Source organism: Adelges cooleyi, unplaced genomic scaffold (genome assembly GCF_023614345.1).
Source record: "Adelges cooleyi isolate 19-005CV unplaced genomic scaffold, UGA_ACOO_1.1 ACOO_flye_CR_arks_rails_tigmint_CR_PRNA_247, whole genome shotgun sequence".
Taxonomy (NCBI): domain Eukaryota; kingdom Metazoa; phylum Arthropoda; class Insecta; order Hemiptera; family Adelgidae; genus Adelges; species Adelges cooleyi.
This window is the reverse complement of record NW_026095912.1, coordinates 2,862,687-2,878,865: the sequence shown is the minus strand read 5'-3', so window position 1 is coordinate 2,878,865 and position 16,179 is coordinate 2,862,687. Positions and strand designations below refer to the sequence as shown.

At 34.2% G+C, this 16,179-nt stretch overlaps 4 protein-coding genes across 4 annotated transcripts; all 4 read left to right on the top strand.

Moving 5' to 3' along the window:
• The first annotated feature begins 324 nt into the window (after positions 1-324).
• Positions 325-3,775, top strand: LOC126837075 (cathepsin B-like). Its single transcript, XM_050570817.1, has 6 exons — positions 325-500; positions 1,937-2,155; positions 2,294-2,494; positions 3,045-3,192; positions 3,282-3,392; positions 3,469-3,775. The coding sequence occupies exons 1-6, from the start codon at positions 381-383 to the stop codon at positions 3,678-3,680; spliced, it is 1,011 nt and encodes a 336-aa protein (XP_050426774.1). The 5' UTR covers positions 325-380; the 3' UTR covers positions 3,681-3,775.
• Positions 3,776-5,214: 1,439 nt separating this feature from the next.
• LOC126837074 (cathepsin B-like) lies at positions 5,215-7,702 on the top strand. Its single transcript, XM_050570816.1, has 6 exons — positions 5,215-5,391; positions 5,731-5,949; positions 6,090-6,290; positions 6,644-6,791; positions 6,877-6,987; positions 7,064-7,702. Exons 1-6 carry the CDS (start codon positions 5,272-5,274, stop codon positions 7,273-7,275), a joined length of 1,011 nt encoding a protein of 336 aa, XP_050426773.1. The 5' UTR covers positions 5,215-5,271; the 3' UTR covers positions 7,276-7,702.
• A 1,588-nt stretch (positions 7,703-9,290) lies between these two features.
• On the top strand, positions 9,291-11,599 carry LOC126837068 (heat shock protein 68-like). Its single transcript, XM_050570809.1, has one exon. It carries the CDS (start codon positions 9,476-9,478, stop codon positions 11,558-11,560), a length of 2,085 nt encoding a protein of 694 aa, XP_050426766.1. The 5' UTR covers positions 9,291-9,475; the 3' UTR covers positions 11,561-11,599.
• Positions 11,600-13,453: 1,854 nt separating this feature from the next.
• LOC126837076 (cathepsin B-like cysteine proteinase 3) lies at positions 13,454-15,526 on the top strand. Its single transcript, XM_050570818.1, has 6 exons — positions 13,454-13,590; positions 13,978-14,193; positions 14,334-14,534; positions 14,891-15,038; positions 15,131-15,241; positions 15,318-15,526. The coding sequence occupies exons 1-6, from the start codon at positions 13,471-13,473 to the stop codon at positions 15,524-15,526; spliced, it is 1,005 nt and encodes a 334-aa protein (XP_050426775.1). The 5' UTR covers positions 13,454-13,470.
• The last annotated feature ends 653 nt before the right edge of the window (positions 15,527-16,179 follow it).

The window sequence follows — 16,179 nt, the reverse complement described above, 5'->3', positions numbered from 1 at the left end:
ATATTTATAATGCAATTTCACAAATACATTAAAAAATGTGTCAATGTTTTTGTTTATGCCTATATAGTCATACATTGAAAGTAAATATTCTATATTTTCCCGAATCACTTTCCATATCATCATGACACACACAGTACCTAGTAATGAATATTAAAAGGTGAGTATTATAATGAGATTAGATAAGGAAATTAATTCATAGTAATCTTACAATCAGCTCGAGAGCTCGTTCTTCGAACCATTGTCAACATTTCCTCTAAGGGTGTCCCATGATGTATATAAAGGCCTATAATTTTAATTTTAATTCATTCATACACCTTCTGATCAATAAGAGCAAAGATTGTGTTTTTAACATTATTTTAATACATTTCTACATCTTGACCATGTCGACAGTTATTATATTGCTGTCCGTCGTTTTGTTCAGTATTTATCAAACTGAACAAGCACATTTTCTGACCGACGATTACATTAATAAAATAAACGATGAAGCAACAACGTGGAAGGTAAGTTATTAAAACATTCTTTATAACTAATCTGTACACTGTTCCATAGCTTTTAGTTTGGTTGACTGGTTAATTCGGTTAAAACTTCCCTGCAATGTATTTTATATTTTTACTTTTCTAATTGATTTTTAATCATAAAATTTAATTTTAACCATTGATTTAATTTTCAATAATGATTAAATCAACAATTTATCCATAATTAACTAGTAAAAAATAAAACTAAAATCTACTATTTTTCCATGATGCAACCAATGAAATAACTTTCATTCTATAGAATAATTTAAGAATTTTTTTATTAAAACAACAGTTTTTGTTACTCTTTAATATTTCTCTTTTTTAAATTATTTTTTAATTTATGTTGTAAGGTTTTTTTTTAAATATTCAAGATATTCACAATAATTTGCTAGGAATATTGACTGATCGATAACCAGTTTTGAATACATTTTGTTGTTAAAGGTTAAAATTTAAAAGACAGGTTGTGGAGTGCGGTAGAGTAGGCAAGTAGTTATTTTAATCTTCGGGCATTACTCTACCGCTCTACACCTACCGGCCTAATTATTAAATTTAAATAACTTTTAAGTAATTATTCAAAACTGGTTGTCGAACAGTCAACATTTTTAGAAAATTATTCTTAATAAAATAGCTATCTTAATTTAAAAAAAAAAAAAAGGAAAACAGTTAAAAGCAATAAAACCCGTGTCGTTTATAGTGCAAAAAATTATGAGTTAATTAAAAAAAAAAAAAATCTAAAAAAATATTCACTAGAATATTTTGTGATACACTCTGTACACATTAAAATATTTTAAACGTGCCAATAAACTTGCATCTACTTTTTTTGCATATCTATGCTAAAGTAAGCCTTTATTATATTATATATTTTTTTAATTAAAAGGTTATTAAATTATATTTTATTAAATTTAGTTTCTTCTATTTAAACAATCACGTTATAATAACTAATTGTAAATAAAATACATTTTTAATAGCATATTAATTTTTCTGACACTAAAAGTTATAATATTTTTTTAATAAAAACATAATTTCTTACATGTGAATAAAATCGTTAACCGTAATATTAAATTTTAGCTTTCAACTTCAATACAAATTGTGTAATAATGCTGTGCATCTAGGTTCGGAATGAGTATGCTGAGATTTACTTGCATCGAACGATGTAGACTCTTTGGATATATGTGTACCTTCGATAGAAATAAAGGCGTTAAAGATTTAATGATAAAATTCAACAATTTAGCGGAAAACAAATTGAACTCATATTTTTAGTAATTGTGTGGCATTTGTTGTAGTACATAAATGACTTATTTCTTAATCTTTAATGTCTATGAATTTAAGTCAAAATATATATGAAGGAGAGAAGGAGTGGGTTAGGATATTTTAAGACTCGTATAGTATATGGTCCTAATTTGGCGTCGTATTAATTTTAGGCCAGTAAAAGTTTTCCTTCGAACACTTCCGTCGAGTACTTTAAAAGCATGTTGGGATCAAAAGGCGTAGGAAAATCGTCAAACGGTCCAATGAAGACCGAAGATCCGAATTATGACAACTTCCATCACATTCCTCGAAAATTCGACGCTAGGAAAAAGTGGAGGCACTGTCATACGATCGGTCAAGTCCGAAATCAAGGAAATTGCGGCAGCGATTGGGTAATAATTAAATTGATAAAAAAGATATAGAAATATTGTACTACGTGCCAAGTTGCACTTCAACAATGTCGACCTCGTGTACAATGCGCAGTAAAATTTATTTGTGATATTAACTTTTGTTGCATTTACCGTTTATAGGCATTGTCGACCACTAGCGCGTTTTCCGACCGCTTGTGCATAGCCACCGACGGAAAATTCAACCAATTGCTTTCGGCTGAACAACTGACCTTCTGTTGTCATTTGTGCGGTTTTGGATGTTATGGCGGGTGGCCAATCATAGCCTGGATGTACTTCAAATATCACGGCATTGTCACCGGAGGAGACTACGGCAGCAACGAAGTAAGTATTCGACGTTTCGGCATTGAATCAATCCGTTATGCACCGAGACTTTTGAATTAGGTTTGCAATTATGTACAAATCCCTTGACTAGAGATGGCTAAGGTACTTCATATTCTTTATTTTTCTTAAGCTTAATAACCGCTATCATTACAAAAATGCCAACGTTAAGATGTGTTGTAAACTCCTGCAATGCCTTTCACGTGACTTCAGGTTGGTCGTTTCTCTCTAAACCTTATCCAACTCATGTAGCAAAAGCCAAAATATAATGGATAACTTCTTGTAATAGTGGTAAGATCATAAACTTTTTTTTGTTATCAATACACTAGTTAGACATTAAAACATTAATTTGAATCTATGCCCTTTTTGGAGTTGAAGGTAGAATTTATCGCTCTGTCCACCGTAGTTGTTTTTTCACATCTCTATACAGTTATATATTCACGGTTAAGATTAGAGTACCCCAAATATCAATAACTTATAAACGAAACCAAGACATAAACTAGACCACAAAGCCTCGCTGACAATACTAACTGACCGGTTTTTTGCACTATAGGGTTGCCAACCATACAGAGTAGCACCCTGTACATTTGACGAGAGAGGAAACAACTCGTGCAGTGCACAACCGGTCGAAGACAACCACAGCTGCTACCGAGAGTGTTACGGAGACTCCGACATCGATTACAACGAAGACCACGTCTACAGTAATAACATATTTTAATTGTATTTGCCTGATCTCGACCATTTTTTCATTTAACCCGAACAATTTTATGGCTTTTTCTTATAATTACAGCCCGAGACGCGTACCAGCTTACGGCTGCGATGATTCAAAAGGACGTGATGGCTTACGGCCCAGTCGAAGCGTCTTTCGACGTGTACGACGACTTCATTAGCTACGAATCTGGTAAGATACATAATTTGATACTACTAACCAATTTGGCGGAATGCGACTTTATCCATACATCATTTACTATCTGCAGGCGTCTACGTGAAGACGGAAAACGCTACTTACTTAGGAGGACACTCCGTGAAATTGATCGGTTGGGGAGTCGATTGGGATGTACCTTACTGGTTGATGGTGAACTCGTGGGATTCCGACTGGGGTGTCAAGGGAACGTTCAAGATCCGAAGGGGCACAAACGAGTGTGGAATCGAGGACTCGGTGACAGGCGGTGTGCCCATTACTTATTAAACACATAAAAACAAAAAAAATAATATATATAATGTAGTCCGAACTATGAAATTTTATAACTTGTATTGTATTCTTAATATATGACAATCCTGAAATAAAAGCATTTTAATCTACAATATAGTTTATGATAAGAAAACTATTGGTTTGTTATTTTACTGTATAATAGTTAATAATAATAGTATAGATATACAAAATTATAAGAATATTTATATCAATCTAATACAGAGACCCTTTTATGTCATATTATTATCTTTTATAATTTCTTTAACAGATAATTCTATGTCACCGGTGAAAATTCATGAATGATAATCCGTTAAGTCGATATTCACTTGTTGTACTTCTCACATGATTTCTAGCGTCTGAGCATTAAAGATGACCTCTTACAGGATGTGGTTGTAAATAGTAATGAAGATAAAATAACTAAACGACGGTATACATGCTGTAGTGACATATTTGTTCATTGCAAGTAGTTCACCCAAAGCGGAATAGTCATCTTATTCAATATCAACTGCATATATTAAAAATTAATATAAAAATTGCAATAAAATTCGAAGACCCTATATATTGTCAACAAGAATTGACACACTTAACTATATGGGCTGACCAAGATTTTTTGTATGATATAATCTGAGTAAAAATAAATTTAAAATTGTAGTATATGAAAGATTTCTAATAAAATTTTAAACTTGCAAGTTAAAAATAACATTAAACATAGCTACTGTAATAACTGATCTAGTAAACAATTTAAATATGCCGACCAATATTAAAGAGAAAACATTTTCTAGATATAAGTTATTTTATACAATTACACCGCGTTATGTCGAATGTTGACAAATGTAAAAAATGTTTTTAATTAAGTTGTAATATATTCTTAAACTTTTTTTAATTTCTCTTTTTCGAGCAGGGTTTGAGGTCACAAGATGAGAATTAGAATACAATATAAACGAATTTATCTAAAATCTGGCTTGCTGGCCTTTTATGATTCAGAGAATCGGTAAAAACGTTTAAACTTGTAAATAGAGAGTTCAATGAAAACTATTATCAAAATCAAATAGTGAATTTAAGAATTTAAAAATATTTAGATATAAAAATGTAATACCAAATAAAGTTATGGATTAACTGTAGTGCATTTTATGTATTTATGTACAAAACAATAATAATATGATATATTTATAAGACTATTTGTATTTGTTAATAACACTATAGTACTACTATTTCAAATAATTTAAATTGTGGGTATTTCATTTTAAGTAGCAAAAGAATAACATATTAGAATCGTTACAACACGCTTTTCGTAAAACACATAAGACGTTCATTTAAAAAATATGTTCTATTTCCTAAACCTGTAATAAACAGAGTACCTACTTAGATATGAAATTAAAATGGTTAAGATAACTAATCCATACAAAATAATTGTACAAACCGCTCGAGAGCTTTTTCTTCCACCCATCCTTAACACTCAATTTTAAAGTGGTCCACGATGGATATATAAACCTATAATTTAATTTGAAATTATTCATAAGCCTTAAGATGCATAAGAGCAAACGTTGTGTTGTTGTTAATATTTTAATACATTTTTTTAATCTAAACCATGTCGAGAGTTTTTATTTTGCTGTCTGTCGTTTTGTTTAGTATTTGTCAAACTGAGCAAGCACATTTTCTAACCGACGATTACATTAATCAAATAAATAATGAAGCAACAACATGGAAGGTAAGTTATTATAATGTTGTTCTATGTTAATTAATCTGTAGCTGTTAGTTTCGTTAACTTGTTATTTTCGTTAAAACATTCCACCAATGTATTTTATACCTTTGATTGGCTGCATTGTGTTTGTGGTTTCCTAGAATTAAAGTAGTTTATGATTTAACATTTCCCTTATACTTATAAGCATTTGTAACACATTTAATGTCATATAGAATTTACGTTGTTTTTAATCGTTAAGACTAAGATTTTAAGGGAAAAATCTGTCCAGTTCTGTGAAATAGAAGGGAATAAAAAAATAGATTTAAAATACTTCTTTAGAAACTAGTCGTAATTTGTTCATTTTAGGCCGGTAAAAATTTCGCTTCGGACACTCCCGTCGAGTACTTTAAGAGCATGTTGGGGTCCAAAGGCGTAAGAAAATCGTCAAAAGGTCCGTTAAAAACTGATGATTCGAATTATATTAACTTCCATTACATTCCTCCTATATTCGACGCGAGAATAAGGTGGAGACACTGTCAAACGATCGGCCACGTCCGAGATCAAGGAATGTGCGGCAGCTGTTGGGTAATAATTTGTTTTGTAAAAACCATATTGTAATATTGTTTTCTGTACCAAGTAGCACTTCAACATTGTCGATTTCAATTGCAGTACATATGGCAACATATATTTGTGATTTTAATCTTTATTGTATTTATCGTACATAGGCAATAGCGACCACGAGCGCTTTTTCCGACCGCCTATGCATAGCCACCGACAGGAAATTCAACCAACTGATTTCTGCTGAAAAATTGACTTTTTGTTGTTATTTTTGCGGTTTTGGATGTTTTGGCGGGTGGCCAATCATGGCCTGGAGATACTTCAAATATTTTGGCATTGTCACCGGAGGAGACTACGGCAGCAACGAAGTAAGTATTCGACGTTTCGGCATTGAATCAATCAATGAGGCAACGAGACCTTTGGAGTAGGGTCTTAATCAGATATAGTTACTAAATACTAAATATTCCTCACTTATTTTGAATCTAACAGCCGCCATTAGTATTAAAAAGCACAAGGTCAAAGGTGTGAGATAAGTCCTTAAAAAATAACTTAAACTCCTTTAACGTATTTCATGTGAGATTCGTTTGGTCGTTCATTTCCAATCATTCACCTAATCGAACCCAACCAAACCGCATGTCCTTAGGAATATTTCACTAATTTTGCTAGTTCTTATAAACGGAACCATTACTGATAATACTGACAGACCGGTATTTTGCACTAGGGTTGCCAACCATACAGAGTACAGCCATGTTCAGTTGACGAGACAGGAAATAACACGTGCAGTGCTGCACATATTGAAAAACCACACAGGTGCAGACGAAAATGTTACGGTAACACCACCATTGATTACCACAACGACCACTTCTACAGTAATAAAATATTTTAATTGGAGAATTTGCCTCATCTTTTTTCAGCTAAACCGAACAATTTTATATTTTTGTCTTATTATTACAGCCAGAGACGCGTACCACCTTACGGCTGCGATGATTCGAAAGGACGTGATGGCTTACGGCCCAGTCGAAGCGTCTTTCGACGTGTACGACGACTTCTTTAGCTACGAATCTGGTAAGCTATAAAATGTGATTCAACTAACCAATTTGTAGAATTGCGACTCTACCCATACATCATTAACTATTCACAGGCGTCTACGTGAAGACGGAAAACGCTACTTATTTAGGAAGACACTCCGTAAAATTAATCGGTTGGGGAGTCGATTGGGATGTACCTTACTGGTTGATGGTGAACTCGTGGAATCCCAACTGGGGTGATAAGGGAATGTTCAAGATCCGAAGGGGCACTAACGAGTGTGGAATCGAAGATTTGGTGACAGGTGGCGTGCCCGTTACTTACTAAAAACCAAAAAAATAATAAAAAAGCATGTAGTCTAAACTCGTTAGTTATATAACTTGTATTGTATATTTTTAATATGCGACAATCCCAAAATGAAATTATTAGAGTAATATAGTTTAAAATTAAAAAACTTTTGGTTTATTACTTGTGAACTGAAAAAAGACTAAAAATGCAGAATCAAAAGAACTGGTAGGAGAATGGGGTATTGTAGATTTAAGAGCGAAAACAAGGTTGAGGATCCGTTTTACCTGTAAGGGTTTTTGACTTTAATGCTCAAATTAAGATTTAGTTATGAATTAACCATGTCAGGTTAATAAGTCGGACCGTAAACAATTTAAATTCATGAGTTTGGATAGGTAATGGCTTCTTATCTATGGCCACGTGGCATGTATTCTGTTGTTGCCGCACGGTCTATCAACTAAATATGAAAGTGCATGAAAATAATAATATTACTTGTACATTATTTACATTTTTAATTAATAATACAAAGTTTATAAATCAAGTTGTACTTTAATAAAAGTAAAATATATATTCGAAAACCATTGCAATTTGTATGAACAAATATCCGTTATAATATTGTACACTATTATAGTATAAGAGTTGTTCGAGTGGAAGTTTGGTATTTTAATAAAAACATAAAATAATAAATAAACTGATTAACACACTAATATTGGTAACACGTCATATAGTAACTACAATAACAGATTATATTATTACACAGAGTATAATAACAGAGTGACATAAACACTAGTATAACGCATAAACTGAACAGATAGAATGAGGCCCAGAGCGCATAGCTAAAATGTTATTTATTATTATCTTACAAGATTACACGCATGCAGATCTACACGAGTGTTTACAAAAACAACTTTATTTTTGTCAATCTTTTCCTTGACATTCAAACAATTATTTATATTATATTGATATACATATATATATATTTATATATGATCTAGTTATAGTTCTATAGAGGGTGATTCTTTTATCATGGGCCACTTAATATCTCACTGGATTTAATTAATAATTGAATTTTTTTTCCAATGTGTTTTTATATAATAATATGAACTCAATTTTCCACAAATTTATATGTTCCTAACCAAATTAGTTTTTTTTTTATAACTAATTTGGTTTTCAAATGGGACGATATGTTTTTTTTGGATGATCCGTTTAGTAGTATCTCTTCCCATTTCACATACAATGATTAGTTAACACATTCTACTATTTTATTCATTGTATACAATATTATGATAAATCAATAAATGATAACACAACTAGCATTGTCGTTAACGGTCGACCTTGAAAGTTAAAATACTCGATAATATATGTTTAGTGACTAGTGTATACTGTACCTCTATAGTTAATAGTTTTAACTTTTAAAAATTAACTAGTACTTATAACGTGTTTTCATTAGCAAGTAGATTAAAATTTAATTTTAGATATAACTGTAATTAAAATGTCTTTGGACACTACTGAAATCGATTTCATGATAATTTTTATTTGAAAACGGTTTCAACTTTTAACACGGTGATAGACTTAATTTACTCTATTGGTCGTTCACCGATTTCAGGCAGGACAAGTTAGATATTAAATTATAAATCAGGTACTCAATCAATTTGTTTGATGTGATAGATAACTACTTCTCGAAATTGTGATATTTTTAATTTGCTTACCAAGTACAGTCCAAATCGAACCGCACAATATGGAATTAAAAAAAAAATATATATATTTACAGTCAACTTATGACAATGAGCATCTGTATTTGTAGTCATTATAATTCATTTCAGACAATCCAATCAAAATCAGGCATTTGCACAGCTGTACAACACTCAATTTTGTTTTAACGAGTGAATAGTTATTATTATTATAGTTAAAAAAAAAACATAGTACAGCGGGTTCGCTTTCGGATCTATCGAGTTGCTCCACGAAGAAATCGGTTACGCGGCTTAGAAAATATCGTGGGTATAGACACACAAACTTAAAAAACACATCATTGTAAATACAATACCTTTTCAGCTCCGCGTCGAAGCTAAACAAATATAACTCGGTTAATTTTTTAGAATTATGTAAATATATTTATATTTTAGGTTCAAATAAACCTAAAAAACTTTCTACCGACGATTTGACAATAAGATTCATTAAGAATTTAAAGTACTATTATAACTAATTGATTGGCTAGTACTATAGTTCTATAGTTTAATCCCCAATGATTTACTTCCACGCTATTACACATAACCATAGTAACACACATATATACCGCGAATTTTTCTGTTCGATTTTCAACGAGCTATCCGTGCGATATCTACGTGTTAACCTTTTTCAATTAGATTCAACGACTTTTTCGTCTGTACCTAGTGTGACAAACGCGAATATGGTCGGAAAAACTGCAATCGGCATTGATCTGGGAACGACCTACTCTTGCGTGGGAGTGTGGCAAAACGGCAAAGTGGAGATCATCGCCAACGAACAAGGCAACAGGACCACACCCAGTTATGTGGCGTTCACGGACACCGAACGATTGATCGGCGACAGTGCCAAAAACCAAGTGGCCATGAACCCCAACAACACGGTGTTCGACGCCAAGCGACTGATCGGCCGGCGTTTCGACGACGAGAAAACCCAGGCGGACATGAAGCATTGGCCTTTCAAGGTGATCAACGATTGCGGCAAACCGAAAATCCAAGTGCAGTTCAAAGGCGAACGCAAGGTGTTCGCCCCGGAGGAGATCAGTTCCATGGTGTTGACCAACATTAAACAGACCTCCGAAGCTTACTTGGGCAAGAGGGTTACGGACGCGGTGATCACGGTGCCCGCTTATTTCAACGACTCCCAGCGGCAAGCCACAAAGGACGCCGGCATCATCGCCGGACTGAACGTCTTGAGGATAGTCAACGAGCCGACGGCGGCCGCTCTGGCTTACGGTCTAGACAAGAACTTGAAGGGAGAACGGAACGTGCTGATTTTCGACTTGGGCGGCGGCACGTTCGACGTGTCTGTGCTGCAAATCGACGAGGGCTCGATATTCGAAGTGAAATCCACCGCCGGGGACACTCATCTGGGAGGCGAAGATTTTGACAACAGATTGGTTTCGAATTTGGCCGAAGAGTTCAAGAGAAAATTCAAGAAGGACGTCAAGAGTAATCCGAGAGCACTGCGGCGCCTGAGAACAGCTGCCGAAAGAGCCAAGCGTACTCTGTCGACCAGTTCGGAAGCGACAATCGAAATCGACGCCCTCGTGGAGGGCATCGATTTCTACACGAGAGTGTCTCGGGCCAGGTTCGAAGAACTGTGTGCGGATCTGTTCAGGTCTACTCTTCAGCCCGTCGAGAAAGCGTTGGCCGACGCTAAACTAGACAAGGGAGCCATACACGACGTGGTGTTGGTCGGTGGATCCACCAGAATACCCAAGATCCAGAACCTGTTACAAAACTACTTCTGCGGTAAGTCCCTTAACCTGTCCATCAATCCCGACGAAGCAGTAGCGTACGGCGCCGCCGTCCAGGCCGCCATTCTCAGTGGGGACACCAGCTCTGCGATCCAAGGCGTTTTGCTGGTCGACGTCACTCCGCTGTCGTTAGGAATTGAAACGGCTGGTGGCGTTATGACCAAACTCGTGGAGAGGAACAGTACCATTCCGTGTAAGCAGACTCAGACGTTCACTACTTACGCGGACAACCAACCGGCAGTGACCATTCAAGTGTTTGAAGGCGAGAGAGCAATGACCAGAGACAACAACCTATTAGGAACGTTCGACCTGACCGGGATACCACCGGCGCCCAGAGGGGTGCCAAAAATCGATGTGGCTTTCGATTTGGACGCTAATGGTATTCTGAACGTTTCGGCCAAAGACAATAGCTCCGGACGTTCGAAGAACATCGTCATCAAGAATGACAAGGGCCGGTTGTCTCGAGCGGAAATCGATCGTATGCTCAATGAGGCCGAGCGGTACAAAGAAGAAGATGAAAGACAAAGGGTGAAGATCGCCGCTAAGAGCCAATTGGAAAGCTACGTTTTTGGCGTTAAACAAGCTTTGGATGACGCCGGAGATAAACTCGGTGAGTCTGAAAAGAACACTGTCCGGCAGGAATGTGACTCCGTGATACAGTGGCTGGACAACAATCAGTTGGCTGATAAAAAGGAGTATGAGTACAAACTGAAGGAACTGCAAGGAAAGTGTTCCGCGTTAATGATGAAAATGCACGGCGGACAAGCAGGCGGAGCTCATATGCCAGAAGCAGGTGGTTTCCCAGGATCTCAGTCTCGAGGGCCAACTGTAGAAGAAGTTGATTAAATTATTCTATGCATGTGAATATTTTGCGTATAATTGTAAAGAAATGACATAATGATGGCATAGTTTGATAACTTAATTTATTGTACAATTTACGTGCAAGTTCCTATTGTAAAAAAAATGGCTTTCTGCAAGTGTAAATATAAAAAAATGTACCAGATATTGTATTACTAGTGTTTGATATATTATTTAAATAAATAAATACTTAAAAAAAAAATATAGTGCGGTCGGGGCATAGTGGGGACGGAGAGGTCACAGGTCTACAGATTTAATTTTTGGCCTAATAAAGTACCTTCCAGGTATGATTTCTGATCTATAGAGTTGCTACACGGTTCAGCGGTTTACAAAATATCGTGGGTCAAGACACAAAAATAAAAATTTTAAATAAAAACAATACCTTCTCAGCTCCGCATCGAAGCTAAATAGAACATTCTTTAATACATTCATAGTATCTAAAAATAAATTCGATTTAAACGTCAGTAAAGTAGTACTGTTGTTTTTTTTGTCGTTAGTGTACAAGCGTTTTGAACGAAATGTTAATGCAAAATGTATTATTAAGTATTTAGTTTATTTAAAAAATAAAATATATTTAAACTTATGTCTCTAGAGATAGGGCTTCACAGGATAGGGGAATGTCACAGGCTCATTTTGTATGGATCTATGTATTTTAATCATCGCAGACTAGTTGGAAAAAATATATAATATATATCGTTTAAAAATTAGTAGTAATTGTTGTTAAATATAAAAGTATTTTTATTTTTTTTGACAGTCAAAAAATACATTTTTTTACTTCACCATTATTATGTATGATCAATATTGTGAAATTTTAAACAAACAAAGCAAGTACAAGTTTTTGTTTTGTTGTTTGTGTTTTTTAGCTGTAATTTTAGTTGAAAATTTGTCAGGAGGTTGGTCTCTTATGTATTTATAATAATAGATTGAACAGGGAAAAATATCGGGGACTACAGTATTTTTTTTTTAATTGCCTAAATACTGTGTTTTCCAGTGTTTGTATATTTTCCCATGAACACATTAAAATTTCCAAAAAAAAATATCAAGTTATGTCAATGTTTTTATGGAAACCTATTGAGAATGATCCTACAGTAAAGATCTTACAGTAGTAAGTTTTTATTACTTAATTACGAGAAAAACCGTCTTTAGTTTTTAATTCATTATTTTCAACTGATATGAACTTCAAAATCAACAAACCAAAAAACATATTATAGTTTGACCAACTTTAAGGGTCTTTTACACAAGAATTTCGACAAATGTTTTAGGTTTGATGCGTTACTGAAAGACTATTGGTATTACAATGATATGCGCATTTTATTTTAGAATTTAAAATTTAGATGTAGGTTTAGCCCAGGTGTAACTGTAAATGTAGTAAACAGGATTTTCAAAAATATTTAATGTGCTATTTATCAAGGCGCAAAGAATAGGCAATATTTGTCACAAATTGATTCTTTGAATATTTTACAGCACAATTTTTATATGCCGACTAATTTTAATAAAAAAACATTTTGTTGTTATTAAACTTTTTAATTGAATTTACTTGGAATTATAGGCAAATGTAAAAATGTTGTTTAATAAGTGTTATTATATTCAATTTTCCTATCGTTTTAATAAAGTGTCATTAAGTGTTATATTATTAAATATTTATAACAATATAGTTGTGACCACAACGTGATAAATTATTATCTATTTAAGTAGCAAAATAATAACATATACCTGAAAACAAACTATAAAAGCGTACAGAAGTTCTTCAACCCATCCTTAACACTCCATTCTAAAGTGGTCCATGATGGATATATAAACCTATAATTTTAATTTGAAATTATTCATATGCCTTTAGATGCATAAGAGCAAATGTTGTGTTGTTGTTAATATTTTAATATACTTGTTTAATCTTAACCATGTCGAAAGTTTTTATTTTGCTCTCTGTCATTTTATTTACTACTCGTCAAAGTGACCAAACACATTTTCTAGCTGACGATTACATTGATCAAATAAACAATGAAGCAACAACATGGAAGGTAAGTTATTATGATGCTGTTTATTTTGATAATAATTAATCTGTACATTATTCTGTAGTAGCTTTTAGTTTCGTTGACTCGTTAATTCTGTTATAACATTCCTCCAATGTATTTTATATATGATTGACGGCGTTGTTTTTGAGGTTTAAAAATAAGACAGCTGTGATCGCATTTTCTGTTTCCTAGAATATTAAATGAGTTTGTTATCTAACATTTTTATAATTATACTTATAAAAATGTAATATGTAATTTATGTTATTTTTAGCCCTTACATCTTTGAGTTTAAGTAAAAAAATGTCCAGTTCTTTGGAAGAGAAGGGAATAATATAGTAGTATTAAAATAATTCTATAGAAACTGTTCGTAATTTGTTATCGTATTAATTTTAGGCCGGTAAAAATTTCCCTTCGGACACTCCCGTCGAGTACATTAAGAGCATGTTGGGATCCAAAGGCGTGGGAAAGTTGTCAAATGGTCCGTTAAAAACTGAAGATTCGAATTATATAAACTTCGGTTCCGTTTATGAATTCGACGCAAGAAAATACTGGAGGCACTGTCAAACGATCGGCCACGTCCGAGATCAAGGAATGTGCGGCAGTAGTTGGGTAATATTTGATTTTATAAAAACTATAAAGTAATATTGTTTTATGTACCAAGTTGCACTTCAACATTGTCGATTTCAATTGCAGTACATATGGCAACATATATTTGTGATTTTAATCTTTATTGTATTTATCGTACATAGGCAATAGCGACCACGAGCGCTTTTTCCGACCGCCTATGCATAGCCACCGACAGGAAATTCAACCAACTGATTTCTGCTGAAAAATTGACTTTTTGTTGTTATTTTTGCGGTTTTGGATGTTTTGGCGGGTGGCCAATCATGGCCTGGAGATACTTCAAATATTTTGGCATTGTCACCGGAGGAGACTACGGCAGCAACGAAGTAAGTATTCGACGTTTCGGCATTGAATCAATCAATGAGGCAACGAGACCTTTGGAGTAGGGTCTTAATCAGATATAGTTACTAAATACTAAATAATGTTCCTCACTTATTTTGAATCTAACAGCCGCCATTAGTATTAAAAAGCACAACGTCAAAGGTGTGTGATAAGTCCTTAAAAAATAACTTAAACTCCTTTAACGTATTTCATGTGAGATTCGTTTGGTCGTTCATTTCCAATCATTCACCTAATCGAACCCAACCAAACCGCATGTCCTTAGGAATATTTCACTAATTTTGCTAGTTCTTATAAACGGAACCATTACTGATAATACTGACAGACCGGTATTTTGCACTAGGGTTGCCAACCATACAAAGTACAGCCATGTTCAGTTGACGAGACTGGAAATAACACGTGCAGTGCTGCACATATTGAAAAACCACACAGGTGCAGACGAAAATGTTACGGTAACACCACCATTGATTACCACAACGACCACTTCTACAGTAATAAAATATTTTAATTGGAGAATTTGCCTCATCTCTAATCTTTTTTCAGCTAAACCAAACAATTTTATATTTTTGTTTTATTATTACAGCCAGAGACGCGTACCACCTTACGGCTGCGATGATTCAAAAGGACGTGATGGCTTACGGCCCAGTCGTAGCGTCTATCGACGTGTACGACGACTTCATGAGCTACGAATCTGGTAAGCTATAAAATGTGATTCAACTAACCAATTTGTAGAATTGCGACTCTACCCATACATCATTAACTACCCGCAGGCGTCTACGTGAAGACGGAAAACGCTACTTATTTGGGAGGACACTCCGTGAAATTGATCGGTTGGGGTTACGATTGGGATGTACCTTACTGGTTGATGGTGAACTCGTGGAATCTTGACTGGGGTGATAAGGGAATTTTCAAGATCCGAAGGAATACCAACGAGTGCAGAATCGAAGACTCGGTGACAGGTGGTGTGCCGTTTACTTAATAAAAACAAAAATTAAAAATCGTGCTGTCTATAAATCTTTAGTTATATAACCTGTATTGTATTCTTAACACGCGACAATCCCGAAGTAAAATATAGTAAAATAATTTTTAATTAGTAAACTTGTTATTTGCGAACTGAAAAAAGACTAAAAATGCAGAGGTATTTGGTGGTGTTTTGAGAATTCTATTAGTCCGTGACTAGAAACTAAATCTGATAATCGATGAAAATAATAATACAACTTGTACATTACGATACTATACAAGTATTCACATAAATTAATATAAAAAAATGTGAGAGGGAGAGGGAACTGAATATAACCTCAATGTGTTAATTATTTACGTCCACCAGCTTTTTTTACAAGTTTTTGCAGGTCATTATGGTCTTTTGCTGCTTCTACCAAATTCCTCCTCATCTCCCTGTTAACTGCATCCTCAATTGTTTCCGTTTCTCCTAACTGAGTTCAATCTCTCTTTACTAGATCTAGCCATCCCTGATGTGGTCTTCTTCGGGGGCATGTTTTATTTAGCTTAGAAAATAGTACTTATCTTATTAAACTATCTTTATCTTGATATATATATGCCCGGCCTGTTCTAGTCTTTTTGAGACATGACTTTTTTAGGTATTTGGTCCATTAAAGGTTCTTTGTATTTGAT

Coding starts and splice junctions, on each gene's coding strand:
- LOC126837075 (XM_050570817.1), top strand. CDS start 381: ATGTCGACAGTTATTATATTGCTGTCCGTCGTTTTGTTCAGTATTTAT. Junction 2,156..2,293: donor GAAATTGCGGCAGCGATTGG/GTAATAATTAAA, acceptor TACCGTTTATAG/GCATTGTCGACCACTAGCGC. Junction 2,495..3,044: donor GAGACTACGGCAGCAACGAA/GTAAGTATTCGA, acceptor TTTGCACTATAG/GGTTGCCAACCATACAGAGT.
- LOC126837074 (XM_050570816.1), top strand. CDS start 5,272: ATGTCGAGAGTTTTTATTTTGCTGTCTGTCGTTTTGTTTAGTATTTGT. Junction 5,950..6,089: donor GAATGTGCGGCAGCTGTTGG/GTAATAATTTGT, acceptor TATCGTACATAG/GCAATAGCGACCACGAGCGC. Junction 6,988..7,063: donor CTTCTTTAGCTACGAATCTG/GTAAGCTATAAA, acceptor AACTATTCACAG/GCGTCTACGTGAAGACGGAA.
- LOC126837068 (XM_050570809.1), top strand. CDS start 9,476: ATGATTTACTTCCACGCTATTACACATAACCATAGTAACACACATATA.
- LOC126837076 (XM_050570818.1), top strand. CDS start 13,471: ATGTCGAAAGTTTTTATTTTGCTCTCTGTCATTTTATTTACTACTCGT. Junction 13,591..13,977: donor ATGAAGCAACAACATGGAAG/GTAAGTTATTAT, acceptor TATTAATTTTAG/GCCGGTAAAAATTTCCCTTC. Junction 15,039..15,130: donor CCACAACGACCACTTCTACA/GTAATAAAATAT, acceptor TTATTATTACAG/CCAGAGACGCGTACCACCTT.